The sequence below is a fragment of the Entelurus aequoreus genome, linkage group LG08, assembly GCF_033978785.1.
Source record: "Entelurus aequoreus isolate RoL-2023_Sb linkage group LG08, RoL_Eaeq_v1.1, whole genome shotgun sequence".
Lineage (NCBI taxonomy): Eukaryota > Metazoa > Chordata > Actinopteri > Syngnathiformes > Syngnathidae > Entelurus > Entelurus aequoreus.
Genome location: NC_084738.1, coordinates 57892937 through 57912979, shown reverse-complemented (window position 1 = coordinate 57912979; position 20043 = coordinate 57892937). Strand labels below are relative to the sequence as shown.

Here is a 20043-nt window from a genome sequence, read left to right as displayed (position 1 = left end):
GTGAGCCGCTATTTAGCAACTGGACGTGAGGTCATGTGCAACAAAGGTATCGATATACGGCACAAGTGGATTTGTACTGGAACTATTAATACTGCGTAACCATTAATAATACTGTCTTACTTTTGTACTGGAACTTTTAATAGTGTGTTACTATTAATACTGCCTTACTTTTGTACTGGAACTATTAATACTGCGTTGCTATCAATAATGTCTTACTTTTGTACTGGAACTATTAATAGTGTGTTACTATTAATATTGCCTTACTTTTGTACTGGAACTATTAATACTGCGTTGCTATCAATAATGTCTTACTTTTGTACTGGAACTATTAATACTGCGTTGCTATCAATTATGTCTTACTTTTGCACTGGAACCATTAATAATACTGTCTTACTTTAGTCCTGGAACTATTAATAGTGTGTTACTATTAATACTGCCTTACTTTTGTACTGGAACTATTAATACTGCGTTGCTATCAATAATGTCTTACTTTTGTACTGGAACTATTAATACTGCATTACCATTAATACTGCCTTACTTTTGTACTGGAACTATTAATAGTGTGTTACTATTAACACTGCCTTACTTTTGTACTGGAACTATTAATACTGCGTTGCTATCAATAATGTCTTACTTTTGTACTGGAACTATTAGTACTGCCTTACTATTAATACTGCGTTACTTTTGTACTGGAACAATTAATACTGCCTTACCTTTGTACTGGAACTATTAATACTGTGTTACTACTAATACTGTGTAGCTTTAGTACTGGACCTATTAATACTGTGTTACTTTAGTACAAGAACTATTAATACTGAGTTACTCTAGTAATATAACTATTAACACTGTGTTACTTTAGTACTGGAACTTTTAATACTGAGTTACTTTAGTACTGAACTATTAATACGACATTACTTTAGTACTTTGTTACTTTAGCACTAGAACTATTAATACTGCATTACTTGAGTATTGTAACTTTTAATACGGAGTTACTTTAGTACTAGTACTATTAGCACTCGGTTACTTCAGTACTGAACTGATTGAGTGGGAACGTTTTTTTTTGGATTGGGTTGCGTATAAAAATGCTGTGAACACTTCAAAGTGCAATTCATGGTCATTAACCTGCATTGCCACGGGCAGTAATTTAAACACTTCTGACCTCGATGCTTGCTTTGTTGGTGCTGAAAATCATGACATTACTCAGAGGGAGTTTGGCTGAGTCCACTCTCAGTGCTGCTTGACTGACTTTTTTATGTGTGTCGCTGTTTAGTCCGCAAACGGACATGAGATCATGTGCAACAAATGTATCGAAATACGGCACCGGTTGATTTGACGTGAATCTATACACGGCAGTACCAAAGGATTTGTCTCGGGTACCCACCCCTCGTCACGGGCCGGTTCAAAAATTAGCAGTGGGCCGCACTTTGGACCCCAAATTCACTGGTGTGACGCGTCCATAAAGAGGAGCTGGTAAAGCAGGGCGAGAGCTTCAAAACACACGAGGGATGTCTGGGCGGGGGCCTAAAAATAGTCGTCAACAGCAGCACAGCTTTAAATATTTCATGTCCTCCTAAGAAGAGGACAGGCGGGGGACGCCCACTGAGACGAGGAAGCTGCAACGTGAAGCCAGTCGGCGTCGGTCATGATGGAGAAATGTGACATTTAAAAAAACGGGTGCCATTTAAAAACCAAGGCCAGGCAGACAAAAAGGATAAAAAACATGAAATATAAAATATGAAAAATAGAGCAGAAGCTCTGTTTGCTCTTCAGACGACAAACAAAGCCCCGCCCCCCTCCCGCGCACGTGCTGCTCCTCTTTCAAGGACACATGGAGGTTAAATCTTCATGGGGGTGGGGGGTGAAAAACAATCCCGCTGCCTCTCAAGAATCCATTCGCCATCAGACATGCACGCACACGATGAAGAGCAAAATGGAGGCCACCAAGATTTAGCCCCCCCGAACACCCAGTTGTAATTCCTGCTGACTTAATCAGAGTGATGTATTGACCATGTGTTGATCAGTCTACACTCCCCAAGTACTCAGCATCCTATTTGGGTAGAAACATTTCAACATGGTAGACAGTGTGTGCACTCCATGGCTGGCATGAATGCCAAGCAGAAGCCAGAGCTTGAAAACCCTTTTCCTTTATCCGTCACCACTTGTCCTTCCCAGTGAAGTAAATGTCAACAATGACTTCTTAGTGACGTAAACGTCAACAATGACTTCCCGGTGATGTAAACATCAACAATGACTTCTGAGTGACGTAATCGTCAACAATGACTTCTGAGTGACGTAATCGTCAACAATGACTTCTTAGTGACGTAAACGTCAACAATGACTTCTTAGTGACGAAAACGTCAACAATGACTTCTTAGTGACGTAAACGTCAACAATGACTTCTTAGTGACGTAAACGTCAACAATGACTTCCCGGTGACGTAAACTGTCAAAAAGAACTTCCCAGTGATGTAAACTGTCAACGAGGACTTCCCGGTGACGTAAACTGTCAACAAGGACTTCCTGGTGATGTAAACGTCAACAATGACTTCCCGCTGATGTAAACAACAACAATAACAAGACTTCTTAGTGACATAAACGTCAACAATGACTTCCCGTTGATGTAAACGTCAACAATAACATGACTTCCCGGTGACGTAAACGTCAATAAGGACTTCCCGGTGACGTTAACTGTCAACAAGGACTTCCTGGTGATTAAACATCAACAATGACTTCCCGTTGATGTAAGCGTCAACTATAACATGACTTCCCGGTGACGTAAACGTCAACAATAACAAGACTTCCCAGTGACGTAAACGCCAACAGTGACTTCCCAGTGACGTAAACGTCAACAATGACTTCCCGGTGACGTAAATGTCAACAATGACACGTGGCGAAGATGAGAGCAAAGCGCCGCCATCGCTGCAGAATACTACAAACTGGAACTATTCATATTGCCTTACTTTTGTACTGTACTGCATTTCTATTAATACTGCCTAACTTTTGTACTGCAACTATTAATACTGCGTTTCTATTAATACTGCCTAACTTTTTTACTGCAACTATTAATACTGCGTTTCTATTAATACTGCCTAACTTTTTTACTGCAACTATAATACTGCGTTTCTATTAATACTGCCTAACTTTTTTACTGCAACTATTAATATTGCGTTACCATTAATACTGCCTTACTTTTGTACTGGAACTATTAATACTGCGTTGCTATTAATAATGCCTTACTTTTGAACGGGAACTATTAATACTGCGTTACTAATAATACTGCGTTACTTTAGTAATGGAACTATTAATAATGCGTTACTTTAGTACAAGAACTATTAATACTGAGTTACTCTAGTACTAGAACTATTAATACTGTGTTACTTAGGTACTGGAACTTTTAATACTGAGTTACTTTAGTACTAGTACTAATACTGTGTTACTTTAGTACTACAACTAATATTACTGCATTGCTTTAGTATTGTAACTTTTAATACTGAGTTACTTTAGTACTAGTACTATTAGCACTGTGTTACTTCAGTACTAAACTATTAATACCGCATTACTTTAATACTAGTACTATTAATACTGTGTTATTTTAGTACTGAACTATTAATACTGTGTTACTTTAGTACTGGAACTATTAATACTGCGTTACTTTAGTACTAGTACTATTAATACTGCATTACGTTGGTAGCAAAACTATTACAACTGAGTTACTTTAGTACTGCGTTACTTTGGTACTGAAACTTTTAATACTGCGTTACTGTTGTACTAGTACTATTATTACTGCGTTACTTTTGTACTGGAACTATTAATACTGCGTTACTTAAGTACTAGAACTATCAACACTGGGTTACTTTTGTACTGGAACTATTAATACTGTGTTACTTCAGCACTAAACTATTAATACTGCGTTACTTTAGTACTAGAGCTATTAACACTGCGCTACTTTAGTACTGAAACTTTTAATACTGAGTTACTTTAATACTAGTACTATTAATACTGCGTTACTTAAGTACTAGAACTATCAATACTGGGTTACTTTTGTACTGGAACTATTAATACTGTGTTACTTCAGCACTAAACTATTAATACTGCATTACTTTAGTACTAGAACTATTAACACTGCGCTACTTTAGTACTGAAACGTTTAATACTGAGCTACTTTAATACTAGTACTATTAATACTGTGTTATTTTAGTACTGAACTATTAATACTGTGTTACTTTGGTATTGGAACTATTAATACTGTGTTACTTAAGTACTGGAACTATTAATACTGCGTTACTTTGGTACTAGAGCTATTAATACGACATTACTTTAGTACTGAAACTATTAACACAGCGTTAAATGTGAACTGGAACTACTAATAGTGCATAACGTTAGTACTGGAACTATTAATACTGTGTAACTTTTGTGCTGAAACTATTGATACTGCGGTACTTTTGTACTAGGAAGTCAGGGTCTCCAAGTTCCTAGTCAGAAGTCCATCCATTTTCTACCGCTTATTCCCTTCGGGGTCGCGGGGGGCGCTGAAGCCTATCTCAGCTACAATCTGGCGGAAGGCGGGGTACACCCTGGACAATTCGCCACCTCATCGCAGGGCCAACACAGATAGACAGACAACATTCACACACTAGGGCCAATTTAGTGTTGCCAATCAACCTATCCCCAGGTGCATGTCTTGTCAGAAGTATTAACCAAAATTCATTGTTAAGTTGGAAAGTCGGAAACTGCTTTCAAAGACGGCCGCTCTGAGTGTAAACAATAATAGAATCTTCACACTTATATGTATGTGTAGATACAATGCTATGTATAAATATATATATATATATATACATATAATATATTCATACACGCACGTGTATATGTTCACTCCTGGGGCAGATGCAAATCATTAGTACGTCTGCGCATGTCATTCAAACAGTAAATAAGACGTCCACTCACCTCTTGAAGTGGCTGAGCAAAGCGCCGACCAGCTCGCCGATGCGGCTCTCGTGGGCGGGCACCAGGCCCTGCAGGCACACCACCAGGTCTCGGCTGTCCTTGGTGTGGAACACCACCAGCTGGTCCTTCCCCGGTGAAACGCTCAGGCCCGTCACCTGGGACGCACACGTTTATACGGCATGAAAACACGGCGTCCACCTGTTACGTAACCTGCTGCGCTTGTGGACAAACAAGAGCATCAACTATACATACTGTAGTACAGGCACATACTGCTGACACAGCACATTATACTTCCATTCACATTGCTAATGATACCTTCTCATTAGTTTCTAAGTCTGATCTACTAAATCACTCTCAACCCCACGATCAATCAATGAGTCACTTGTCTGTCCTACCATCTGTCTCATTGTCTCTCCACACTGGTGTGAGGGGGAGGGGCACACCACCACACTTCCCGTTTCATCTCTTTAGGGATGGAACATGCGCATGTATATATACATACATACATACATATACATATATACACATACATACATATACAGTGGGGCAAAAAAGTATTTAGTCAGCCACCCATTGACAATCAATGGGTGGCTGACTAAATACTTTTTTGCCCCACTCTATATATATATATATATATATATATATATATACATACATAGGGATGATGTTTGATAAGGAATTATCGAGTTCGAGCCTATTATCGAATCCTCTTATCGAACCGATTCCTTATCGATTCTCTTATCGAGTCCAGATAGGTTGTTGTATATGGACAAAAACACACAATATTTGGTTTAACAAAAGCTCACTTTTATTATATAATAAAAAAATAAAATGTAATAAATAAATAAATATTGACTGTTACCCACCTAAAAAAATAAAATAAAAATAAATAAATATTGACTGTTGTTACCCAAAGTATATTAAGTGGGATTTTTCAGAGAAACAAATATATACAGTTACACAAAAACAACCTGTCTCTGTGATCACTATAGGTGTATAAATAATAATATAGTGTTAAATAAAATCCGTCCCTTGGGCACAAAACTGGAAATAATACAGCTCTCCAAAAAGTGCACTTCTGCTGCTATTTGACATAACTGTTTGTTATGATGCTTTGACATTTTTGCACTTTATTTCTTTATTGAAAGAAAATTCTATGAAGAGAAAAGTTCTTTGCAAATGTGGTTACAATGCTAAAAAATGAAAAGTTAAAGCTAAAAAAAGAAATACACTTTATTGAGTTAACATTATTTCTTTATAGGGGGAAAAATGTTATGAGCTAGAGCAGGGGTCACCAAGGCGGTGCCCGTGGGCACCAGGTAGCCCGTAAGGACCAGATGAGTAGCCCGCTGGCCTGTTCTAAAAATAGCTCAAATAGCAGCACTTACCAGTGAGCTGCCTCTATTTTTTAAATTTTATTTATTTACTAGCAAGCTGGTCTCGCTTTTCCGACATTTTTAATTCTAAGAGAGACACAACTCAAATAAAATGTGAAAATCCAAGAAAATATTTTAAAGACTTGGTCTTATTTTGTTTAAATAAATTCATTATTTTTTTACTTTGCTTCTTATAACTTTCAGAAAGACAATTTTAGAGGAAAAATACAACCTTAAAAATGATTTTAGGATTTTTAAACACGTATACCTTTTTACCTTTTAAATTCCTTCCTCTTCTTTCCTGACAATTTAAATCAATGTTCAAGTAAATTTATTTTTTTTGTTGCAAAGAATAATAAATATATTTTAATTTAATTCTTAATTTTAGCTTCTGTTTTTTCGACGAAGAATATTTGTGAAATATTTCTTCAAACTTATTATGATTAAAATTCAAAAAAATTATTCTGGCAAATCTAGAAAATCTGTAAAATCAAATTTAAATCTTATTTCAAAGTCTTTTGAATTTCTTTTAAAATTTTTGTTCTGGAAAATCTAGAAGAAATAATGATTTGTCTTTGTTAGAAATATAGCTTGGTCCAATTTGTTATATATTCTAACAAAGTGCAGATTGTATTTTAACCTATTTAAAACATGTCATCAAAATTCTAAAATTAATCTTAATCAGGAAAAATTACTAATGATGTTCCATAAATTATTTTTTAGAATTTTTCAAAAAGATTCGAATTAGCTAGTTTTTCTCTTCTTTTTCTCGGTTGAATTTTGAATTTTAAAGAGTCGTAATTGAAGATAAACTATGTTTCAAAATTTAATTGTCATTTTTTTTTCGTGTTTTCTCCTCTTTTAAACCGTTCAATTAAGTGTAAATATCATTAATTATTAATAATAACATAGAGTAAAGGTAAATTGAGCAAATTGGCTATTTCTGGCAATTTATTTAAGTGTGTATCAAACTGGTAGCCCTTCGCATTAATCAGTACCCAAGAAGTAGCTCTTGGTTTCAAAAAGGTTGGTGACCCCTGAGCTAGAGAATATAACAACTACACTACCCAGCATGCAACGGGAGTTACGAGCATGCGCGGTAGCCCCGAAAAGTGTTGCATGTTGCCACGCTGTGAAAGTAAACGTCAAGAACTCAGCCAACACGCCTCGTCTGCATTATTTATAACTAGACAGACAACACATCTACAGTGTGATTTTGTTTTGTTTACAAGGAAAGAAAAAAAAAAGTTAAAAAAGGGAGATATGTTGTATATATATATATGTATGTGCTGCGGTTGTTTTAAGAACGTTGCGACAGCTGCCGTAAAGGAGGTGCGTTGCTAGCCTGGTTGCTATGTTTCCGGTTGGTCGTAAAAGTGTTCGTCATGTGTTTTACCCTGCTCAAATCTCTCAGTAAACTTATTCGATGGATTATAGCTTTTGTTTTTAACTTAATTACACCTTGGAGCGCTTTTTCCCGTCCATTGTTTTCCTGCTTTCGCTAACTGCGCCTAATGACTGAGCTAGGTGACGCCATTTCTTGTGATGTCACGCGGAGCATTTCTGGTCAGGACGGGATTCGAATAAAGAATCAACCCTTTTCCTTTACTATAGTGGTCTCGATAACGGGTACCGGTTCTCAAAAAGGGATTCGAGTCCGAGGACTCGGTTCTTTTCTTATCAAACAACCGGGAAAACCGGTTTCGAGTATCATCCCTATACATACATACATATATACACATAGATACATACATATATACACATACATACATACATACATACATACATACATACATACATACATACATATATATATATACACATACATACATATATATATACATACATACATACATATATGTGTGTGTGTGTATATATATATATATATATATATATATATATATATATATATATATATATATAAACCCCGTTTCCATAAGAGTTGGGAAATAGATGTAAATATATATACTCTCCCAACGGCGTGGCGCAGTTGGGAGAGTGGCCGTGCCAGCAACCTGAGGGTTCCTGGTTCAATCCCCACCTTCTACCAACCTCGTCACGTCCGTTGTGTCCTTGAGCAAGACACTTCACCCTTGCTCCTGATGGGTGGTGGTTAGGGCCTTGCATGGCAGCTCCCGCCATCAGTGTGTGAATGTGTGTGTGAATGGGTGAATGTGGAAATAGTGTCAAAGCGCTTTGAGTACCTTCAAGGTAGAAAAGCGCTATACAAGTATAACCCATTTACCATTAAATGGAATACAATGATTTGCAAATCCTTTTCAACCCATATTCAATTGAATGCTCTACAAAGACAAGATATTTGATGTTCAAACTCATAAACTTTTTTTTTGCAAATAATAATTAACTTAGAATTTCATGGCTGCAACACGTGCCAAAGTAGTTGGGAAAGGGCATGTTCACCACTGTGTTACATGGCCTTTCCTTTTAACAACACTCAGTAAACGTTTGGGAACTGAGGAGACACATTTTTTAAGCTTCTCAGGTGGAATTCTTTCCCATTCTTGCTTGATGTACAGCTTAAGTTGTTCAACAGTCCGGGGGTCTCCGTTGTGGTATTTTAGGCTTCATAATGCGTCACATATTTTCACTGGGAAACAGGTCTGGACTACAGGCAGGCCAGTCTAGTACCCGCACTATTTTACTATGAAGCCACGTTGATGAAACACGTGGCTTGGCATTGTCTTGCTGAAATAAGCAGGGGCGTCCATGGTAACGTTGCTTGGATGGCAACATATGTTGCTCCAAAACCTGTATGTACCTTTCAGCATTAATGGCGCCTTCACAGATGTGTAAGTTACCCATGTCTTGGGCACTAATACACCCCCATACCATCACAGATGCTGGCTTTTCAACTTTGCGCCTATAACAATCCGGATGGTTCTTTTCCTCTTTGGTCCGGAGGACACGACGTCCACAGTTTCCAAAAACAATTTGAAATGTGGACTCGTCAGACCACAGAACACTTTTCCACTTTGTATCAGTCCATCTTAGATGAGCTCAGGCCCAGCAAAGCCGACGGCGTTTCTGGGTGTTGTTGATAAAACGGTTTTCGCCTTGCATAGGAGAGTTTTAACTTGCACTTACGGATGTAGCGACCAACTGTAGTTACTGACAGTGGGTTTCTGAAGTGGTCCTGAGCCCATGTGGTGATATCCTTTACACACTGATGTCGCTTGTTTATGCAGTACAGCCTGAGGGATCGAAGGTCACGGGCTTAGCTGCTTACGTGCAGTGATTTCTCCAGACTCTCTGAACCCTTTGATGATATTACGGACCGTAGATGGTGAAATCCCTAAATTCCTTGCAATAGCTGGTTGAGAAAGGTTTTTCTTAAACTGTTCAACAATTTGCTCACTCATATGTTGACAAAGTGGTGACCCTCGCCCCATCCTTGTTTGTGAATGACTGAGCATTTAATGGAATTTACTTTTATACCCAATCATGGCACCCATCTGTTCCCAATTTGCCTGTTCACCTGTGGGATGTTCCAAATAAGTGTTTGATGAGCATTCCTCAACTTTATCAGTATTTATTGCCACCTTTCCCAACTTCTTTGTCACGTGTTGCTGGCATCAAATTCTAAAGTTAATGATTATTTGCAAAAAAAAAAAATGCTTATCAGTTTGAACATCAAATATGTTGTCTTTGTAGCATATTCAACTGAATGTGGGTTGAAAATGATTTGCAAATCATTGTATTCCGTTTATATTTACATCTAACACAATTTCCCAACTCATATGGAAATGGGGTTTGTATATATACATATACATGGAAGGTAGTGAGTGTGTTTCCATGAGGACCTGATGTGATCAGCAAGTCCCTCAGGTGATGGAACACACTCCCTAAATAAGATCAGTGACAACAAACGCTACACAACTGTTTGAACAACCGTCTGTGTCGGCAAACAAACATGGCAGCCAGCAGCAGGAAGAGGATGAACGGCAGGATGAGAGCACGAGGAGACCAACACTCGCAGGGAACCAGAAGGAGAGGCGCGCCGCTCGCCGCCAGACATGAGCTGATCCGCTTGGTAACCATGACGACGCCGTCTCCCGGGAAGTTGGCATGACAACGCCGAGACGAGAGAGGAGACGGTGCAGGTGGAGTGGAGCGAGGGTGGACTGGGGGAGGTTGGAGGGTGATAGGAAGAAGTCGCTGATGCAGAGATGATAAAGATGATGATGAAGATGATGATGATGTCATTGACTTTTAGCAATGCTAATTGCCTTCCTTCTCAAACTGACGACTCGCCACTCTGCGCCGCTTTGCCTGAGGCCTACCTAATGTTGTGGCTGTGGCTCGTCGCGTGAACAGGTGAGCGTCTCATCCATGGCTAAATCCAGAACGCCTGCTGCTTCTCTCTCTCCCACGCCATCTGTTGCGTCCAGATGAAACCACGGCGCCATTTCCTTCCCGCCAGGCCAAGCCGTTAAGAGATGGCCGGGTCATTAACGAGGCAATCAAAACTCGCCTTTGTTGTTACTGAGTCACAGGTACTTGGTTAACTCGTTGACTGACTCACCCGCCAGCAACATTAAAAATCATGTCAGAAATTATGGGCTCACGATTAAACTCACGATTACTCCAGAAAGACTAATTTTTCACCGACTCACTATTAATTGACGCAGACTCAAGTTTCACAGACACACTATTTATTACTCAACAAAGACCCGAGATTTACCAACTCGCTATTACTCAAGTTTTACAGACTCACTATTACTCAACAAAGACCATGGTTTCACTGACTCACTATTACTCAAGTTTTACAGACTCAATATTGCTCAACAAAGACCCTAGTTTCAGTGACTCGCCATTACTCAAGTTTCAAAGACTCACTATTGTTATACAAAAACTCTTGTTTCACTGACCTACTATTACTCAACAAAGACTCAAGTTTCACAGACACACTATGACTGTAAAAAAGACCCTAGTTTCACTGACTCACCATTACTATACAAAAACTCTAGTTTCATTGACCTATCACTCAACAAAGACTCAAGTTTCACAGACTCACTATTACAGACTCACTATTACTCAACAATGACCCTGGTTTCTGTGACTCATTATTATTCAAGTTTCACAGACTCACTATTACTGTACAAAGACCCTAGTTTCATAGACTTACTATTAAACTCTTCTCAGAGTTTAGACTCTTACCCTCAGGATGCAGGTACACCCCTACTAATAGAAAGGCCAAAAACAACAGATAAATAAGATCCTTTGTTCCCTCAGCTGTTTCCTTTATAAATGAGCTTCTTAAACAAGCTTAGCTGCTATGCAGTCACTTTAGTGGGAAGCGACGTGTGATGATTAGTTTTTATTGTGTTACAAATGTTTTTAGTTTTTAGCTCAATGCTTTCATGATGGTTTGTATGTTGTATGTATTTTATGTATTTGTACCTTGTTTTACTGTTGTACCTTGATTTTACTGTTGTACTTCGTTTTTACTGTTGCACCTTGTATTTTACTGTTGAACCTTGTTTTTAATGACTACTGCTGCAAACCAAATTGCCCCTCGGGGACAATAAATATTTTCTAAGTCTAAGTCTATTCAAGTTTCAATGACTCACTATTGTTATACAAAAACCCTGGTTTTACTGACCTATTATTCAACAAAGACTTAAGTTTCACAGACTCACTATTAGTTTACAAAGACCCTAGTTCTGCTGACTTACTATTACTCAAGTTTTGCTGACTCCCAAAAAAACTAGTTTTACTGATTCGCCATTACTCGAAACAGACTCAAGTTGCACTGACTCACTATTACTATACAACGACCCTAGTTTCACTGACATGCTATTACAATACATAACCCCTAGTTTCACTGACTCACTATTACTCAAGTTTCACTGACTCAACCTTACGTAACTAAGACCCTAGTTCCATTGACTATTACTTGATAAGTTGCACAGACTCCCTTTAACTATACAAACACCTTGGTTTCACGGACTTGTTATTACAATACAAAACTCTAATTTTACTGACTCACTATTACTCAGGTTTTGCTGACTCAACCTTATTTAACTAAGACCCTAGTTCAGGGGTGGGCAATTAATTTTTACCGGGGGCCGCATGAGCAACCCGAGCACTGCTGGAGGGCCACACCGACAATATTTAAATTAAATTTTGCACAAATTATTTTTGATATACCGTAAGATAGATAATAATAATAATAATAATAATATTTTCATTTAACCTAACTTATCTTTATACAAAAACAGATGGCTTTTGATGGTTTTATTTTTAACACTTTCTTACACAACACTTCCTGATGTATATTACAATACAAAAATTTCAATTTCTGTCACTTTATCCTGCATCCTCTTTGTTGTGAACGTAGCACGCCTGTAAGGTGATTGGCGAAGAAGGAGGAAGCGTTGCTGTTGCGGAAATGAGGAGTGAGGATTGGTTTTCCTTTTGGAAAGAACGAGATAAGTTGAGCTGTGTTAGTATAGCATGCTCAATAAAAGTTTAAAAAGTGCATCAGACTTGGTGTGCACTTCTTCTGGACGCTACAATTGATGTCAGAAGTGGGATGAAATGCCTCCCAGTTCGCCTTGCCATCAAACCTGGGAGTCTTTATTGAGGGCGGAATTCCCCCCGTGGCAAGCAGCGTGGCTGCACCTGTAAACGCTGTCTCTCTCTCTCTCTCTCTCTCTCTCTCTCTCTCTCTTTGCGGCGAGCTCCTCACGTGGCACGTACCCTCCCGATGACGTAGCACACAAACAGTGCAGTATGCGCAAAGTTTTACTTCTGCCACCAATTGTAGCGTCCAGAAGAAGTGCACATCAAGTCTGACGCTCTTTTTAAACTTTTATTGAGCAAGCTATACTAACACAGCTCAACATATCTCGTTCCTTCCACACGCACGTCTCCTCACTCCTCATTTACGCAACTCAAGAAGACAACATCTACTTCAGCAGGTCGTTACACTATATTCTTTAAACACAGCAACGTGTGTACCACAAATAAGCACACGGCTTTACCTTTACTTGGCAGTCCATGTCTTGTTGAAAACACGCCATTCGTCATCAACTTTTCTCTTTTTAGCGTCTCGGGGATAACCGGGCATCACTTGTCGCTGTGCGCCTTCCCTCACAGGACATACGCACATATAACACTTTTCAAAATAAAAGCAGCACAGTTGTATTGCACGCACGACAAAGATGTTTTTTAAAATTTATTTTGTAATTTGAGATTGCCGCTGTGCGCACGAGCATACGTCCACACGGAAGTAATACAAATAACGCTTTTCAAAACAAAAGCAGCACCGTTGTATTGCACACTCGAAATAGATGCTTTTTTAAATTTATTTTGTAATTTATAATTGGCCTCACGCGGGCCGGACGGGGACGTACAAAGGGCCGGATGCGGCCTGCGGGCCGCACAATGCCCAGGTCTGCCCTAGTTCCATGGACTTACTATTACTCAACCAGTTTCACAGACTCACATAAAGACCCTGGTTTCACTGACTTGCTATGACAATACAAAAACCCTAGTTTCATTGACTCACTATTAGTCAAGTTTCACTGACTCAACCTTACTTAACTAAGACCCTAGTTCCACTGACTTGCTATTACTCAAAAAGTTGCACAGACTCACTTTAACTATACAAACACCTTGGTTTCACTGACTTGCTATTACAATACAAAACCCTAGTTTAACTGACTCACTATTACTCAGGTTTTGCTGACTCAACCTTACTTAACTAAGACCCTAGTTCCACGGACTTACTATAACTCGACCAGTTTCACAGACTCAATTTTACTATACAAAGACCCTAGTTTCACTGGCTTGCTATTACAATTCAAAAACCCTAGTTTCACTGACTCGTTATTACTCGACACTGACTCAAGTTTCACAGACTCACTATTACTATACAAAGACCCGAGTTCCACTGACTCACTATTACTCAACAAGTTTCACAGACTCACTATTACTATGTAAAGACCCTGGTTTCACTGACTTGCTATGACAATACAAAAACCCTAGTTTCATTGACTCACTATTAGTCAAGTTTCACTGACTCAACCTTACTTAACTAAGACCCTAGTTCCACTGACTTGCTATTACTCAAAAAGTTGCACAGACTCACTTTAACTATACAAACACCTTGGTTTCATTGACTTGCTATTACAATACAAAACCCTAGTTTTACTGACTCACTATTACTCATGTTTTGCTGACTCAGCCTTACTTAACTAAGACCCTAGTTCCACGGACTTACTATTACTCGACCAGTTTCACAGACTCAATTTTACTATACAAAGACCCTAGTTTCACTGGCTTGCTATTACAATTCAAAAACCCTAGTGTCATTGACTCGTTATTACTTGACACTGACTCAAGTTTCACAGACTCACTATTACTATACAAAGACCCGAGTTCCACTGACTCACTATCACTCAACAAGTTTCACAGACTCACTATTACTATATAAAGACCCTGGTTTCACTGACTTGCCATTGCAATACAAAAACCCTAGTATCACTGACTCACTATTACTCGACAGAGAAACTAGTTTCACTGACTCGCTTTTACTCGACACTGACTCAAGTTTCACAGACTCACTATTACTATACAAAGACCCGAATTCCACTGACTTACTATTACTCAACAAGTTTCACAGACTCACTATTACCATATAAAGACCCTGGTTTCACTGACTTGCTATTACAATACAAAAACCCTAGTTTGACTGACTCACTATTACTCAACAGAGACACTAGTTTCACTGACTCGCTATTACTCGACACTGACTCAAGTTTCACAGACTCACTACTCTTATACAAAGACCCAAGTTCGACTTACTTACGATTACTCAAGTTTCACAGACTAACTATTGCTATATAAAGACCCTGGTTTCACTGACTTGCTATGACAATACAAAAACCCTCGTTTCACTGACTCACTATTAGTCAAGTTTCGCTGACTCAACCTTACTTAACTAAGAACCTAGTTCCACTGACTTGCTATTACTCAAGTTTCACAGACTCACTTTTACTATACAAAGACCCTGGTTTCACTGACTCACTTGTACTCGACACAACATCAATGTTGTACTATTGTTTGGATGGTTATTTGTAGCTAGTTTTTCGAGAGATTTACTTGTTACTTTTGCACAATATGGTATTCAAACCTTGCACTGTTTAATCTGAATCTGCTATTTTCATTGTTACTCGTGCACTTTGTCGCCTGAGTGAATCGAGTACTCGATTCAGTGAGCGACTCACAAGAACTTGAGGGGTCTCGAGGCCCCGCCCCCTTATGCAAGTCACTTTTAATCACATTGCATTGATGTCCACGACCGGACTAGTTTTCAAGGTCCTGGCATAGGAAAGTAAAAAAAGAAAGGCCTACGTTGTAGAGGGGGATGCTCTTCATGGGTTTGTACTGCTTCAGGGGGTCCATCTTGTACAGGTGGCGGTCTGTGATGAGCACGGCTCTGTCCTCCGCCTTGTGGAAGCGATTGATCTGGAAACACAATCCGGCTCATGACTAACAAAGTCACGGTGCAAAGCGGAGGCCGACACCCACCTTGCGCACGTGGCACGCGAAGAGGACCCTCATGAACTTGTCTTTGCGCTGCAGCTCACTGGAGACCAGCGTGAAGGAGGAGACGCTGCCGGGACTGTCTCGCTTCTGCACGGCCACAAAGACACGGTCAACAGACAGCGCACATTCTTTGACAGTTAGCGAGCTAGCCAGCTAGCATGCGCGTCGCAACATTTGCTGGCGAGCACAGACGACTCATCTTCCCCTCCTCACATTGATCAATAGTTCTCGTCGATGCTCCTGTACTCCAATCTCAGTTACAGCTCATTTTATTACCTATTCTGTGTTATATGCGTTTTATGTTGCACGATTGCAATAAGATAAAGTTCTAGTTTGTGAACCCGTTCTCAAACAATGGCAATAAAAACTCTTCTGATTCTGATTCCAGTCTTGTGCAGGTCTGCAATCTTGTCCCTGAAGTCAGCTCTTAGGTCTTGCCCATCGGGGTATAAGGGTTTGCATGAAGAGTGTTTTTGTGTGATGGGTTAAATGACTAAATAAAATAAAAAATAATATAGAAATAACACTACTATTACTTCTACCAATAATAATAATAATAATACAATTAATAAATATGTAATATATTCTACATAATCCATCCATTAATTCATTTTCTACCGCTTGTCCTTTTTGGGGTATATTCTACCCAATATATAATAAAATAATAAATACAAAATACACTACAATAATATATATAACATCAAATAATAAATAATGATGCATTATTCTGTTTTTTGTAATTGTCATGGCCTAAAATGCCCCCCCCCCCCCCCCCCCCCATTAACATTGAGTCAAATTGTGATTTTATGAATTTGTTGTCAATGTCAAAAATCACAGGATTTCCACAACAATTGTAAAAGTATTACTGCACTGTATTGATGACGTACTCGTTTTATAGCACACAGACCTAAACGTAGATTAAAAGCTTCAAGTGCCGCTTACTGAAAAGTCAAGTATGGGGAGGGGGGCCATTTTGATATTTTGTAAAAAAAAAAGAAAGAAAAAAAATAAACAAATAAAAAAGATATATATATATATTTATCTAAAGACAACACTTTGTGTCAGCTCTGTGTTATAGTGGACTGAGCATATTATTTTTTATAAGTTACAACATTTACATTACATTCTAATTTTTTAAAAATGTTTTTCATACATATTTACTGTTGTTTTCCCCTGTAGGAATATAATAATAATAATAATAACAATATGATTGTGTAACTGCATAACCAAGTCTGTCAAAAATTCTGCCTATACAAAAATATTCATGTTCAGTTACACTTTTTTTTAAATCACTATCTAACCAACTAGACTTTGTTTTTTTTTTTAAATTATTTTGAATCACCAGGGCCACATATTGAATAGAATGTGGGAGCCATTTTGATAATTTTTTTAATTTAAAAAAAAAAGCTAAAAACAAATATATAAATTCAAAGACATAATTTTGTGTCAGCTTTGTGTTACGTCTTTACAACATTTCAGCTTTCTCTCATTACATTCTGATTTTTTAAAATCTTTTTTCCATACATTTATATTATTGCAGTTTTTTCCCCATGTAAGAATAGAATAAAATATTAATAATATGATTGTGTAAGTGCATAACCTAGTGAGCCAAAACATTCTACCTGTACAAAAATATTAATGTTCAGTTACACATTTAACAGTGTTTATTATTATTGTGGTAATGTTTCACATTAATCAATTCATAAGTTAGTTTTTGAAAATTAACTAACTAACCAACTAAACTTTGTTTTTATTTATTTCGAGAGCTTCTTATATTTAAATCATGGGAGTGTCAACTTTTACCACCAAGGCCACGTACTGAAAAGTCAAGTATTCATTACAACATTCATTGTAGAAATGTTGGTTGCTTCGAAACTCAAGACCCACTTCCGGGTCGTGAGTTTTGGCTGGTTCAGTCTTAATTTACCAGAAGTGGATCTTTTTTTTTTTTTTTTTTAATTAATCAGTCCAACAAAATACACAATTATACCATAATAATACAATTCAAATTCCAAAACCTGCCCAGCAACATTCGGTACAGCAATCAACAGAGCAATTGAGAGGACACACAAACATGACACAAAACAATCCAAAAGTAGTCAAACAAAAATGAAAAATATCAACAACAGTATCAATATCAATAAGAATTCCAACATAGCATTGATTAGAAATCCCTCATTTACATTATCATCACAGCCATGTAAATAAAATTAAACAATTAAAAAAATGAACAATAGTGTCACAGTGGCTGACACTTCCGTCACATCTCATAAGCTTGACAACACACTGTGTCCAATATGTTCCACAAAGATAAAATAAGTCATATTTTAGGTTAATTTGATAGTTAAAACAAATTTAAATAATGAATACCATATTCCAATATATGACTCATTATTATCTACACTAATTGCAGCTTTTCTACTGATATCATTTCCATAGCTTGTGTATACCAGTCAGTATGAGTTGGACTATCAACATCTATCCATATTTTTAATATTACCCTTTTTGTCATGATGCATATTGAAAGAAATGCATTTTTACTCTTTGATGACACGTTACTAAATTGATGGAAATCCCCAAGAATACAAGTTTGCAGCGTCATTGGGATGTTTATATTTAGGAATGTGATTGCTTCTTTTGTTGTTTTCAACCATAACTCTTTTACTCTCTGACATTCCCACAATAAATGAACAAGAGTTCCCTCAGCTGCCCGACACTTCATACATAACTCGCTATCCACTGCACCAATTTTAAACAGCGGAGAAGATGTACAAATACAATCTATTCAAGATCTTAAATTGACTCAGCTTATCTTTAATGCTTCAAAAGGGATTATTGGCAGTTTTTTCCAAATATCATTCCATGATAGGTCTCTTTCATCAAAATTTTGTAAGTCGATCATCCATTTCCGAACACCTTGAGTTTTGAAGCAACATTTCTACAATGAATTTTTTACACTGAATTTTTACACAATTTTTTTTAATTCACTGAATTTTTTTTACACTTAATTTTTTATACAATGATTTCAAAAAACTAATTTGACAAACTGAATTTTTAAACCCAAGAATTTTGCTCAAAATGTTTCATTCGAAGGAATTGTCAGCATAATTTGATGTCAAAATTCAGACCCAAAAATGTAGTTCCATGAATTTAGTGTGGAAAAAAAAACGCCTTTGTAATAAAAAACACACATTGACCTCCACAAGCCTGTCTGTGTTACAATAAACTTGGCATAGAATTGAGTGAGATTGATAAACGTCCAAAATGATCAGTAGGAAGGAAAAAGTGTCAATTAAATAGTAAATAAAATACAATGTTGAATATTTTACTCACCAGGTAGTTTCCTTCCCAGGCTCGCTGCAGGCCCAGGTCCACCCTCTGGCCCTTGAGGGCCTCTAGACAGGCCACCTTTGCCCTCACCTGCAGGGCCTCCTCTGCAGTCAGCCCTTTGATCAGCGTCCACGCCCACCACCTGCGGCAAGACAACGAGAAGATCAACCTTCTCCCCCGAGAGAAGCAGCGAGACCAATCCAGCAGAGGGCCAAAGTTCTCGTTGCGCTCCTCCAGAGCACAGCGCCGCCGGGATGAAAGGCGGCGGCGAGTCTTTGAGAGACCAGGGGGGGAGGAAAGAGGAAAACGAAAACGGAGGCCCAGTGTGAGCGCAGGAAAGCGACTGAAGTGGAGGAGAAGCAAGACTTGAGGCCTCCTCAGTCTCCCGTGGTTCAAGTCTGGCTTGCTGCTTTAGAAAAACAACTTTTCACTCTCACAAAGAGTCCAAGACGGCGGACCAACAACTACCGTATCTTTCGGGTTACAAATCGCAGTTTTTTTTCATAGTTTGGCCGGGGGTGCGACTTATACTCAGGAGCGACTTATGTGTGAAATTATTAACACATTACCGTAAAATATCAAATAATATTATTTATCTCATTCACGTAAGAGACTAGGCGTATATCAGCAATCGTCACACACACGCGTCAACGAAAGGGCAAAAGAGTGTCAATATCGTAACAACTGATCATGAGAAATCCCACTTCACAGTGGTGCTGGCTTGTTGTGGAAATGGATCAAAATTGCCACCAATGGTCATTTTCAAACGAAAAACCATGCCAAATATTAAATCCCTCTCAGTTGCAGTCGCCGTGAAT

The 20043-nt window shown here is 38.2% G+C and overlaps 1 protein-coding gene across 2 annotated transcripts in view; it reads right to left on the bottom strand.

The window, feature by feature from the left end:
* Window positions 1-20043, bottom strand: part of myo1d (myosin 1D) — a 177203-nt gene that overhangs the window by 31362 nt on the left and 125798 nt on the right. For both annotated transcript variants that reach the window (XM_062056916.1, XM_062056917.1), the window contains exons 18-21: window positions 19229-19367; window positions 15878-15982; window positions 15701-15814; window positions 4944-5098 (exon numbers count right to left, since the gene is read on the bottom strand). In XM_062056916.1, the coding sequence (XP_061912900.1) occupies window positions 4944-5098; window positions 15701-15814; window positions 15878-15982; window positions 19229-19367 (513 nt within the window). The remainder of the gene's footprint in view (window positions 1-4943; window positions 5099-15700; window positions 15815-15877; window positions 15983-19228; window positions 19368-20043) is intronic.